General features: G+C 59.8%; 3 protein-coding genes across 3 annotated transcripts; all 3 read right to left on the minus strand.

Annotated features, from left to right (window-relative positions):
- Positions 1 to 4,152: 4,152 nt before the first annotated feature.
- On the minus strand, positions 4,153 to 5,251 carry PLICBS_005769 (uncharacterized protein; the record flags this gene model as incomplete). The annotated part of the gene is made up of 5 exons (XM_018319473.1): positions 4,153 to 4,176; positions 4,241 to 4,326; positions 4,430 to 4,822; positions 4,931 to 5,079; positions 5,145 to 5,251. 5 exons carry the CDS (start codon positions 5,249 to 5,251, stop codon positions 4,153 to 4,155), a joined length of 759 nt encoding a protein of 252 aa, XP_018181947.1.
- Positions 5,252 to 7,487: 2,236 nt separating this feature from the next.
- PLICBS_005770 (uncharacterized protein) lies at positions 7,488 to 8,530 on the minus strand (the record flags this gene model as incomplete). Its single annotated transcript, XM_018319474.1, has 4 exons — positions 7,488 to 7,579; positions 7,639 to 7,767; positions 7,827 to 8,247; positions 8,423 to 8,530. The coding sequence occupies 4 exons, from the start codon at positions 8,528 to 8,530 to the stop codon at positions 7,488 to 7,490; spliced, it is 750 nt and encodes a 249-aa protein (XP_018181948.1).
- Positions 8,531 to 10,055: 1,525 nt separating this feature from the next.
- On the minus strand, positions 10,056 to 11,930 carry PLICBS_005771 (uncharacterized protein; the record flags this gene model as incomplete). Its single annotated transcript, XM_018319475.2, has 1 exon — positions 10,056 to 11,930. The coding sequence occupies one exon, from the start codon at positions 11,928 to 11,930 to the stop codon at positions 10,056 to 10,058; it is 1,875 nt and encodes a 624-aa protein (XP_018181949.2).
- Between the last annotated feature and the right edge of the window lie 1,223 nt (positions 11,931 to 13,153).

Raw genomic sequence — 13,153 nt, forward strand, 5'->3', positions numbered from 1 at the left:
GCACCAGCAATTGGCACCCCTCCCAGCGACTCCTGCCAGCGAACGATGCCGTTTGGGAACCCACAGCAGGGGGGGGGGCCGCCCAGAGGCCAGAGGGCCCAAAAGGCTCCTCCAGGGCCTGCCGGGATCCGCCCTTCCCCACACACGGGCCAATGGCAGGGGGCAATGGCCTTGCCGTGAGCCAATCACAACGCTTCTCTGACCAATCGTCGCTGTTGGCAAGCTGGGGACCTTGGCCTGGGCCGGGGTCATGCTGGGTCTTGCAGGTCACGTTGGCACCTCGACCCTGCTGGAATTGGCGGCTGGGCCGGGGGGAGGAGGATTGCAGGTACCAGCGGCGTACCAGCAGCACTCCAGCACCAAAAACTTCCATGCCAGGTTGGACGCGGGGCCGTGACGAAATGCTGTGCAACGGCTCTCGTACCGGCACGGGATTTGTACGAGATACATGGCCATCTGCGCGAACCACCAACGTCGCAGCACCGGACACGACGAAACCTGCTGCTCTGCTGCAGCTCCAGGGCCTCCCACGGCGTCACGTCCGACCCCGTGAAGGCCGCAATGGATCGGCCAGAGGGCAGCGCGGCTCGCTGCAACTTCTGCTTCGAGATGATGCACCGCCCAACTACGTACCTGCTCACTGGTGGTGTAGCAGTCGTTGCGGAGCGTCGAAACGGCACAGCACAGCCGGGGCTTGCCTTAGCTTCCACCCGCAGCAGACACACGCGCGGCGAGCACAGACGGGACACACACACACACACACCTCACGGACCACACGGGCTGCTGCTGCTGCTGGCCTGCGATGCGATGCACGCACCTGCAGGCCCTCGTGCTGCAAGTGGCGCCTGCAAAGAAGGAGAGGGACACAGGATCGCACAGACGCTCACACTCACACGCACGCATAATAAAGAACGCGAGAGGCCGACTGAGCGAGCAGCAAACGAAGACAAACCGTCCAGTCCGCCCGCCCCTCGTAGCCCGAAATATTTCATACCTTACCCATCCAGCCTAGGCCCATCGGCGAACCCTGGCCGCGCCTCGACGCGCCAGCACCGCCAGCCCATGTCCAGAACGGCAGGCCAAGGTGAGCGGCGAGCGCTGAGCGAGCACGACGCAGAAACGGCAGGGTCCAGGCACGTACTCGTAGAAAAAAGTACGAAGTACGGGGCAATGGCTGCCGCCTTCGTTTCCCCTAGACTCGTCCCAACCTCGCGCTACGAAGCATCCCACGATACCATCATCCGCCCCGAAAAGTGTCATGTGTTCGCTTCGAAATTTCCCTCTCCGTCCTATTACACCCGCTCTTCCTTGCCCGCGAAGCGTGAGCGAGAAACTGACCAGCTATCCGGGCTCCCACTCACCAGCCGCGGGAGGCGTGTGCCCATTGACGTGGCCTCTCTTGGTTCGAGATGCGCGTGTTGGTCGCCACGGCGCGGATCATGATGCCCACGATGCACATCCCCCCCATACCTGCTCTCCCCCTCTCTGCCACCAATGGATTCGCACCAGCGGGCACAAACGAAGTGGACTGCTTCCCAACCTTCCATTGGCCTCGCATCGCTTATCGTCATCGAACACAAGGGAAGAAAGAGACGAGCGACGAGTAACGCACATATCGCTGCACAAAGGGACAGCGTTGGTGTGCAGCCCGCCAATCGAGTCGTCGGCAGGCCCCTTGCCGCCATGCCACTGGGTGATGATGCGCGTCCGTTATCCGGGCGAGCAGGGGGGCGGCAGGCCAGGTGCTGTGCCCCAGCATTTTTTTTATGACAGATATCGCCCCGTGCTGATGCGTGGCCCTCGCGTATCCTCGTAGCCTACCGGGTACGCCAACCTTGCCTGGACGTCAGTCGGTCGAGATAGGAAGCCAAGGCGAACGATTGCCGTACGCGACGGGCGTTGTACAACCTTCTCTTTTCTACCTGAGGCGGCGGACAACCTTGCTCGTCTACCTTGCTTTACCTGTATCGTCCAATGCACACATCTGCATTGAATGCATTATCCTATGGTAGGTAAAAGAAGTCCGTTGAAACACGACAGGGACACGGTCATCATCCCACAGCTCTTCGACAAGCAAAGACAAGACAACAAACAAGCCTGTCGACCCGCGTGATGGCCACTCGCCATTCCCATTACCCCATAGCGCCATCCAAGGGGGAGGGGCGTCCCGGGGTCCCGCCTCTCATTCTAGAGCGCCCCCCCTCTGATCAGCCATGGAAGCTCGCCGGAGGCTTCTGTGCGCAAGCCTTGTTTCCATTACCCCATAGCGCCGGCGGCGGCATTGCGAGGCCCCGCCTGCAAGGCTGCTGGTGGTGTCGTGCTCTCCTCCAAGACTGCGCCAAAGTACCGTACAGTGCGATACTGTGCCGTTCTGTGTGCGAGCTGCGGTACTTGCTGCTCTAACAGCTCTGCGCAGGGCTACTTCGTCTTTGTAGGTGATTGATTGTATAAGCCACCCGCGCATATCGACTTCATCAGGTGCCTCGAGGCGGCGCGTATGCGAGCCGGACGACACGCAGTGTAAGCCACGCTCAACCACGGCCATGGCGATCTTTGATAACACACGAGTGCTGTTAATAATACACGGTCTCACAAGTGGCAGGAGTCGCCGCAGATCGTCCATCCGTTGCCAGTCATCATTCTGTATTTATGAACTCATCAATATGGATTCACGACTGCTCATCAATGCCAACAACAACAACAACAACAGCCCGCCGACGAATATAGTAGCACTGCAGACAATATCATAGCACATGGTGAAGCATCCTTACCGAACATGCCGTCTTCGCAGCGCAAGACTCTGGACATGCATGTTCATGCCAGACTATCAGCCTCTGCCAGCGCACATAAAACGCCCGTACAAGCTCTCACAACCCATGCAGCCTCGCACAATCAAGGACCCTCAGAATCCCCTTCACGCGTCGATCTACCCCCTGAGCTCCCGTCCATCCCGTGCCTGGTCCTCCGAGACCCCGCTTCCTGCTGCATGGTCCATCCCCCGCATATCCCGACCATCATCATCCCATCAACCTTCCTCCAACGTATCTAGCACGTCTAGCATGCACATATTCCGGGACGGCACGACGCCACACGGCCGGCGTGCCGCCCGTCCTCCCCCTGTCCTCGGAACGAACTCTGCATAATGAGGTGCATTTCTCTCACAACCGAGTCCTCGCCGTGTCCAGAATGTGTGCTAATGAACCCCTTCTCCGTGGAGCCGGGCCGTCCAGCTGCTTCTACAGCTACACTGTTGCTCGTACGTGGTCTGTCTCGTTGACGTACATATCACATCGAGCCCCCACCGCGACCGGAGATTCACGATCTCAGCACACAAGAACCCAAGAGCGACGAGGTCGGGCCGCCGCCCATTGTTTTTGTCGAATAAACTCCGCACAATGGGAACACAAGCATTCAACTACAGCCTTACTTCTGGTCCGCATCGCAAGGGGTACCTATCACGTCGAGCCCACGAGGCCAGGCCATGGTCCTCACTGTCTTGCTCAAATGAGCTCGGTACGATAAGAGGGGAATCCCCAGGTAGCTATAGCCTCGGGTGCATTCCGTTTCGCAGCGTATATGCCACGTTGAGCCCCCTTCGCGATCAGACAGACGCCGCTTCACTCCTCTGAAGACTCAGGAGCAACAAAGCGGTCATCCAGTTCAACCCACACACACGCCCAGGAACGAACACACAGCACGACAAGACTCACCCACAGCGGCAGGCAGGTAAACAAACAAAGCACAGGGACCTTCCCATGGTCATCCATTCCGCGTTTCCGGTACCTAGCAAGGTCACAAAAAAGGTGAAAACTCAATGATTAAAAAAGACAACAAGGCATTCCTCTCCCGGGCTCCAAAGACCGTAGAAAGGAGCAGCAACACCACCTTTCGCGCCTCTTTTCGCCCCTTGACCCCTTCCTTGCCCATTTCACCCTTCCAGGCCCCAAGTCCTCACTGTACTATGCGGAACCCCCCATTCTCAAACTCGTCGAGGCTCGCGCCAACGCCGAACGATCGATCCTTTTGACAGCGCTGCTGTTTCACGCGTGTCCATGTCTGTCATCCACACGAGGTCCGGTCCGTCTGGTCGCCCAAGTTCGGCTACGCAGCTCAGTTGGCAGACTCCCAACGTCGAAGGGCTGATTCAGCGGCCTAGCTAATCAGGTTCTTCTTGGACTGTCCCAAGGCCGTCAGCATCCGTACGTCTTGGTCTTACCCCTCAAGGTCTCGATTCACTTACAAGGTGCTCCCAGAGTTTCGTACAGAGGACGTCGGGCATCGTGTAAAGGTCGATCGAGAATTCGCCGGCTTCAACGAGATTGTCCACTATTAGCCGCCATGAATCAACGCAAAAAACCTACATTGGCACACGGTCGAGGGGAGGGGGGGCAGGCAAAAGACGGGAGGGGGACACGATAAAAAGACTCACCCTCGACATCGCTCTTGATGTACGTCTCCGCGCTCTTGTTCTCGTTGATGAGCTGGATCACGCGCAGCAGGTCCTCCTCGTCGTCGAGCTTCTGCAGGGCCTCGGCAATCTTCTCGCAGTCGTATTTTTGCGCGCCCTTCTTGGTGGCCAGGCCCTTCTTCTTGGGGCGGTCCTCGTCGTTGGGCAGGGGGCCCGTCTCGCGCAGCCGCTCCTGCAGCGCCTGCGAAGGGTTCTTGAAGGTGACGGTGTGCACCGCCTCGTAGTGCTCCTGCTGGAAGTTGAGGTCGTGAATGATAGGCGCGAGCTTCGTCTTCTCAGTCGTGTAGCAGTCGATGGAGATTTCAAACTCTCCCCAGCCCTCGTTGGAGCAGATGAAGGGGGGCTTGGTGAAGGCTGTGCATCGCGTCAGCAAACGGCGTTTGGAGTCCAACCGCCTAACCCCAGGCTACCGAAACACTGGATGGCTGCGGGTCGTCGGGGACAAGAGGGGGAAAGACTGACTCTGAGTAGGGTTTTCGAACGTAGGATGCAGGTTGTAGACGACCTTCGTGAAGACATCCGCCGGCCGTTCGTTGCCGTCCTCGTCCAGCAAATGCAGCTTTATGCTCCATTCTCTCATGGGAAACTCGGCCACGGGCGAGGGCTTGTCGCTGTTCATTCGTCGTTAGCCAGCAGCCCTTGCGGTGCATGGGCGAAGAGAGTAGGGTATGCTTACATGACGCTCTGGTCGGTGACGACCTTGACCTTCCTCTGCACATCTAGGTCAGAATCGCCGGAAACGCGCAGAATGATCCTCCTTCTGGCCCTCGTCACGGGCGCCATGACGGGCAGACGACGAGCGAACAGGCAAATGAAGAAGGATGCGCTTGCTACTGGCAGCGGTGTGAAACGTTGCGGTGAAGGGGAGAAATGGCGAGAGCTCAAGGCCGAGAAACCATGCAGAATGGGAGAGAGGGCGGAGGGGAAACCAGGCGCAGCTGCGCGACCTGTGAATGAACACGGCAACGGACGCAGACGAGCTCAGCGTCCCACGCCGCGGTGACGAGGGGCTGCCCGACAATCAATCGTGCAGAGCTCCAGCTGTTCACAGCCTGTGCAGCGCCCGCCGTACGAGCACCGCGCGCAGCCGCCAGCCCCGATACCGCCCGCCTGTCCGCCAGCCGGCAGCGGCAGCACAGTTTGTTCTTCCCAGCCGACTGCTTCCCGCCATTCCCCGAGCAGCCGGACGAACAGCCTACCAGCCAGCCGCCGCGCGGGACAGTCGGTCGACAGCTGCGCGCCGCGGTCGCCCATCGTGCGTGCGTGTGTGCATGTATGTTCGTGGATGTTCTGTGTTCTCTGCGTGTGCGCAATTCCAGACGTACCTCGACCAACATGATTGCAGCCTCCTTCTTCTCTTTCTTCGCTCTTATAATATCCTCCTTCTCTTGACGAATTCCGACGACGAAACCTCGGCCCTGGCGTCTTTCAAACAAGCAGCAGCTTTTAGCCCCGGTCGTGACTATTAATTCGCCTCCGCGCTGCTAGTACTCGGCCAAACAAAGAAGGGCGGCGGCGGCGGGCGGTAAAGGGAAGAAAGGGTAAAATAAAAGAAGTAATAATAGATTCGGCCAGCCCTGTGGGGGAGAAGCAAGGCAGGTCTCTTTTCTCGGGGGAATCGAGTCTCGGCGAGAAGCGTGGACGGTCGGTTTGTTCGGCGGGCGTCGGTGTGAAGGGAAAAATCCTAACACGCTGCGATCCAGTCAAGGGATAACGCAGGGGAAAACGGAGCGGCGGAGGCGGAGGAGGAGGAGCAGGAGCGAGAGCAGGAGCAAGCGCCGATTTTCGTCCGCGTCCCGAGGAAGCAAAACGGGGAGAGCACGCTTCGAGTTGGGGTTCGCGGAGGGAGGGAGGCAGTGGCGTGCCTGCGTGCGTGCGAGCGCCGGGTTTGTGCGGTGCGTCTCGAGCGAAAGGCGGTCGTTGGAGCGATGGGATGGTTGATGCGACGCGGGCCGCGGAGGGTCGGGGATGGGTTTCGGTGCGGCGGGTTTGGAGGTCGGGTCGGGTCCCAGCAACAGCAGGTTCAGGTTGTGAGGGAAGACTGACTTGACTGCCCTGCCCTGCCCAGGTAGACGCAGACGGGACGTTTGGAGGCTGAAAGGCCCGCCGTGTTAGCGTCCACTCGCAGTCGCGGCTCCCGCCTCAGGTCCGTGGCCCCTTCCAGCGGCTCCGCCCACAGGACTCGTACCTCCAGGCGTATGGAAAGTTGGGTCCTTAGGTTGTCCAGGCACTCGCACTTTGACGCGCTCCCGCCTCAGCCTCGGCTGTCAACTCTATGCTCGGCGCTGAATAGTACAATTACGACGACAAAACTCCCTCGGTGACGCCTCAAGGTAGGGCTATCATCGACGCCGGCATCCACGGAGCCCCCAAGCTTCAGGGCAGCATGTCATGTCGCCTCAAATTCCTCAACACATGACGAAGTACACTGCGAATGTGGCTCCCCCCAAACCAAGCCTCCCTGCCGCTACTGGGCAAAGGGCACAACGCACAGAGCCTACGTAGCAAGCAATACGTGGTCGATGCACCGCGCGACCACATTCCCCAGAATACATTTTACACTCGGGCATTCGCAGACTCGACGACGGACGTCCGCCCAGGCACGCCCGATCCCGCCCTGCTCGCCCCCCTACAGCACGCTTAGACACCATCTACGACGCATGACGCCTTCTCTAATGCATTTTTATTTTGCTTGTGATTACGGGGGGTGTTGTGACCTGATGCTCTCAATGCTGTCCTCCGTCCGTCAAACCTCCTGCCTGACACGCACCACTTGGTGCTCTATCCTGCTCACATTCTCTGATCCTTTTCCCCTTCTGATCCTCGATCCGTCCGGGTTCGTTTCAGTGCTGCCTGTGGTGGGATTCTCTGTGGTTCTGGGGGGATTGCAATCATCGCTGGTGACGATGCTGGCGCTGATGTGACTATATGGGGGGTGGGAAGGGCGCCTCAGGTCCGCGGCAGGGAGCGGTGGCGACTCCAAGACGAAATCCGCTGGGCGGTCGACGCGACTGGCTGCTTAAGCGGCAGCGGCCTCCTCGGTCGCCTTCTTGAAGATGGCCTCGTTCTCCTTCTGGGCCTTGAGGAACGCGTCCTTGAAAAGGTTGGCGTCTGTAATCATCCTGTCAGCTTGAATCTCGACTTGAGCGTAACAGTTACCCGCGACTTACTCTCAGAGTTGGCGAATCGGATGGCTAGGGTGACGGCCTCGGGCTCGCCCTCGCTCACATCGGCGGCGGCGTTCCAAACCCAGCTTCGGTCGGAGCCGACGTTGGGGGACAGCTTCATCTCGGGGACGACTGCGTCTCGCGTCAGCGGGGCACGCCTCCCGCGAGCACATCAACGCGCGGAAACTTACTGTAGTGGTTGGCGCAGACCTTGAGGGTCTTGTCGCGGCGCATGACCAGTCTCGTCTTGCCGTTCTCCTTGTGCTTGAGGAGGCGGACGTCACCGGTTCCACGCTCCTTCCACTCGCTGCTCTCCTTGACGAACTTGAACAGCTTGGCGCGCATCTTGAACTCCTGCTCCTCCAGCTCCTCGTTGGTCTTGGTCTCGACCTTCTCGGTCAGCTTGATGACGGGCTCGAAGTGCACGTCCTCGCTCTCGGGAGCCTCCTCGCCGTCCTCGCCCTTGGCCGCAACAGCCGCCTCGCGCTGCGCCTTGGCGCTGCCAGACACGTCGCCTCGCTCCTCCTCTTCCTTCTTCTCCTTCTTGGCACCGCCGCCGAACATCGAGAAGACGGCGGACGAGGTCACGGGCTTGGACTCATCGGTGGAAGCCTATTTTGCGTCGCAAAGGGGTATAGGTCAGCGGATGGCTTCCTCCTTCGGCGCTCCGCTCGCTCGCACGCCGGCACGTAGCGCTCTTTCGCTCTCGCGACCGCAACCGCAGCGGCGTGGGATCTCGTGCGGGCGCTCGGCGCTGCGCCATCGGGGGAGTGGACTGTTTCCATACCTCAGTCTTCTCGGCCGGCTTGGCCTCCTCAACCTTGGGCTCTTCGACCTTCGGGTCCTCGACCTTGGGCTCCTCGACCTTGGGATCGGTGTTCTCGGTGGAAGACATGGTGTCGGACTCTGTGCGTGGGGGTTTTCGCTTTCTGGATAGACCTGCAAGTACGAGAGAATCAAGACGTCAGGTCAGTCATCGCAGCCCTCAAAATTCTACCGCCCACACAAAGGCAGCAGCTGTCTGCTTTACCCCTCCAGCGCGGCGGTCCCGGCGGGGAGGGGCGAAGCCCAGGTCGCGAGGCAGCCCCACCGCAAAGGAGAAAAAACAGACAGCGAGGGGGCGGAAAGCAGGGAGCGCGCGCAAAGGGGGGGCACGGCATCGCGCCGCTGAACGGGGCAGTTGGGTAGCAGGACTCACCGGTACTCTATGTGCTTTTCGCCTTTGTCCGTGGGCGGTGTGGAAGGGAAAAGATGGGAGATACTTTTTTTTTTGCTGCTTGGGCGACGTTGGGGCGGGAGGGGTTGTTGATGTCCAGGTTGTATGAGTCGCAGCAAAAGACGGTTCGCCATTCAGGGCACGCACACAGTCTGGGGGTCGCTCACCTCACCTCCCCTCCTCCCCTCCCCGTCCCTCTAAGGCAGATGCCGGCCGCCCGTGGCGGAAAGAGCTTGCTGGGCTTGTGCGTGTGCGTGCTGCCCCTCCCTGCCTCCCCTGGCCCAGCCCAGCCCACGCCGCCGGCGGGGAGCGGGCACGGCGCTGGGGTCCAGTACCCAGGTACTCCCAGGTACCTTGGCTGGGCGCCCTCGGGAGCCTCCAGGGCTGGCAAGAGCGCATCAATCCTGCCTTGCCTGCTACTAACTGACTGGGAGGAGCTGGCTGCTGGAGATGAAAACCGGGGGCCAAGCACCACAGACCCAGAGGTCACTCGCCCGTGGTGTCGTGCAGCGCGGGTACATGGGGCCCGGGTGGGGCGGCCTGACATTACCTTACCTGAGCTGCAGGGCAAAAAGTACCGGTCGGTACCTGAACTGAAATACACTGCTGAGCACCTCAACTGCCCACAGCATCACCTGTCCGCACGTGAAATGCCCACCGGTTTCGACATCGTGCAGATGAACACGGGGGGTCTCCAAGCTCAACCCAACCCCGCCATCCAAAGCATACACGCGGCCAAGCCTGAAAACATGCGGAAAGCTCACATCATACTCTACCGGCAGACGTGCTCTGCACACACTCCTTGCTTCCTCAGGGCGCTTCTTGATCAACTCTACCCTAGACTCTCGTCGGCCTAGGCCCGAGCTAGCATGCGTCTCACCGCTTCGGCTTTATATCTCGACGTCATGCCATGGCGGCTCACACTACCTCACGGCACGGCTGTCACCGTGGACGCCCGCAACTGGGGTTATCACAAAGTCGGCAACGGGCGCAAATAGTAGACTAAAAACCGCTGTGGCCTTGTTACGTTGTCCATATCGTGGCTACGCCCAGCTCTCGTAAAGTAAAGAAGGCCTGCGAGGAGGCCGGACATAACCCAGACGTCCTCAAAACTCCAGCCCAAGCCGTGTTCCATACCGTACAAGCTGCCAATCCGAACCCCATGCGTCCAAAGAAGAAAACGACAAACAACCACCTGTATTGCTTAGACCACCACCTTGCACTGGTGCGTGCTACTCCTGCCGCGTCGAGCTCCTCGTTGGCAGTCGCCTTGCCGCATAGGCCTCGACCACGACCTTCGAGCCGCTTCAGCCTTGGCCTCAGCTCGCCTGGCCCGGCGGGGCTGCTTTGCTGCCGCGTGCTTCATTGCGACAAAGTCCTTTGCCTTGCGCTTGTACTCCTCATGCGCTTCCTTCCGCCCTGTGGCCTTCAGCCACCACGTCTTTGCAGAGATTTGGGCGTCGAGAAGCCCAAGCTGGAGTTGGTTCTGTACACCTTGCACCTTGTGCAGTTGCTCCTTGGCCTGCTGCGAGGCAGTGTCCAAGTTTCGGGCGACCTCCTCGGCGGCACCCTTGACGCGAGTTACGACGTCCGTCTTGACCGACCCGAATGACTGCTTGGCCGTGTCAAATGCCTGGCCAAGTCGACTAAAGACGTTGTCCGAGACGAAAATGACGTTGTTTCCAATGGCGTCAGATACGGCCTCCAGAGATCGTTTTGCGCCCTCAATGCACCGTTCCGCCTCTTGGGCGGCAACGGGCACGAGCCCGGAGAGATCATGGGCGAGATTCTTGGTCATCTCGAGAGCTTCTTCCAGGATCCCCTTGCCAAAGTGGACCTTAACCACCTTTTGCATCTTGGGCCGGCATGTAGCCTTCAGTGAGAGCTTGACCACGCCATGTGCTTCCTTCTTTGGAAATTTAACGAGAATGCCTTCGTCGACTGGGAGCAGGACCACGTTGATGAGATCGTTCTCCTCTCTCGAAGCGGTAGCAACCAGGCAGCCCTTGGACAGCCAGGTTTGCTTTACCTCCTTCGCGACATGCAGAAGGATGTTGCTGTGGGGCTGGGGCGTCAAAGAAACCAGAGGCCTCTTTGGGCCAAAGAGGCTATCTTCGGGAAGGCCTTCACCCAGGGGCATGAGTCCCATGCCGTTCTTTGCCAGCGCAGTCGGCTGAGCATTGAGTGGCGCTTTGGTTGTGACATATGATGTTGTAGTAGCGGTGATAGTGGAAGTCATGATAACGACTTCTGGTTGAGGTTGCTCCACGGGCGGAGTGTAGAGAATCGGGATGAGAAGGGCAAAGGCTGCTGCGAAAAGGAGGCCAGGAAGGGCGGTAGCCACAGTCTCCAGTACGTAGTCTTTGGCGTGGACCGCCATCTCCAGCAAACCGGCGAATTCTTTGTTTGGTTTCTCCTCGACATCGTTCTGCTCAATATTGATCTCCCGCGGCCGAGATCGGAGCTCTGCAGGATCGACTAGCCGACTTGCCTCTGGGGTCAGAATGGACGGGGTCCCGAGACTCTGTTGGGTATATTCGAGAGAGCAGCGTGAGCGAGCTTCCTCGTCGGACTCGGAGCTGTCCGTTTCTTGCATATCATCCGTCTCGGGCATCGACCCGTCGTCGCCAGCAGCCATCTGTCCAACATATCCTTGCGTCTCGTTGTCTCGGTCAGAGGATGGTTGGGACAGCTGGGCGTCTCCGTCGTCGAGGACCGATTCACCGTCGTGCGTGTACTCTGTGCCGGCAAGGCTGTGGACGTCGTCGGGGCGATGGAAGTCGAGAGAGCCGACAGACTCGTCCATGGACTCGGTGAAGTTGCCATCTTGGGACTCGTTGTCAGTGCCGGAGATGAGCTCGTAGGTAGACTCGGCCAGGCCGGACTCCTCGGCCGTCGTAGTGAGGCGCATGATGTCTGGGTCGCTCGTGGAAATCCACTTGGCCAGACGCCTGTTCCCTTGCGGCCGGGGAAATCGGAGGGTCGGCTCGGAGGCGGAGAGCCCAGAAGCTGGCTGGCTAGCTGGCTGTGCGTTGGCGGGCAGCGGCGTTGAGGCAGTATTGGAGGACTGCTCTTCCATAACGAGGCGTTAGCGGGCTGAGAAGGGCGAGCGTCTCAGACGAAAGAGAGGCCCGTCAAACTGCCATGAAGCAGCTCGAAGGCGAGGGTGCAGCGGCGTCTGGATAAGGCAGGCAGATGCACGGACACAGATACGAAGTAGATGGGGCAGGAAGGTGACGGCGGGGTCGAGGGGCGCGGATGACGACGTGAGCGGGGTGTCGGTTCAGGACGAAGGTGAAACGCGGGAGCTGGAACGCAGAGGGAACATCAAAAACGAACAGGTTACGACGACGCGAGACGAACACGAAAGACGGAAGAAGCAGAGGGGCCGGAGGGACTGACCACCATGCAGAAAAGGCGTCAAGGCGTGGTGAACGAATGCCAGCCCGATATCATGCACGTCCCGGGTCGATGGTGCGGCTCGCCGATGCCTGGTCACGGTTGAGATGCACGCCTGAGGCTGACTCGTTGGGCCAAACGGGTGAGGCAGGCAAGCCAGGCAGGCAAAGGCAGGGAGGAGGGAGGGGGCGGGGTAGATCGGGTGACGGCCCGCGCTTCGTTTCTTTGGCAGATAAGTCGAGAAACGTGCTGAAGCCCGAGCGGCGGGGGAGGCGGCGGGCAGGGCAGCTATTCGGAGATGACGGACTGACTGCGTATGTTGGGTATGATGCTCGGCTGGCTGGCTGGCTGGCGGGCTTGCTCGCTCGCTGCGCGGGGCGGGTCGCGTGCAGACGGGCGGGAATCTGGGTTTGGAGAGGAGGGAAAGGAAGGGAAAGAAAAGGGAAGAAAGGAAAGCAAGGTGAGACGAGGCAGTCACGGGCAGGAAGAGGAGGAAGGGAACGAACAAGTGCAGCCAGTTCTAGAAGACGGGGAGGGGGGATAGGTAGAACGTACGGCTGCGAGTGTGTGTGTGTGAGCGTGTGTGTACCTGATACCTGCCTGGCTGGCTTTCCCGTTTCTGCGAGGTGCGAGGTCAAGGAGGGCGGCCAGGCACCACGAGGCAGGCAGGCAGGCAGGCAGTGAATGGCGAGGCGAAATCCGAGCCTGTTCTTTCACTGCGGCGCGGTGCGGGCAGGTACACCGAGTGCCTCTGCTTAGGTAGATGGCGGGGTGAATGATGGGTTGTGAATGAGCGAGTGACTGGCCTGTAACAACAGGACGTTCCATACTCGCTACGAATTAGTAGTACCAAGTCGTGCGTGGACTAAAGCATGCAAATGGACGAAGCATGACATCCCAAAG

This window comes from Purpureocillium lilacinum, assembly GCF_023168085.1.
Source record: "Purpureocillium lilacinum CBS 284.36 DNA, scaffold_4, whole genome shotgun sequence".
NCBI classification, from domain to species: domain Eukaryota; kingdom Fungi; phylum Ascomycota; class Sordariomycetes; order Hypocreales; family Ophiocordycipitaceae; genus Purpureocillium; species Purpureocillium lilacinum.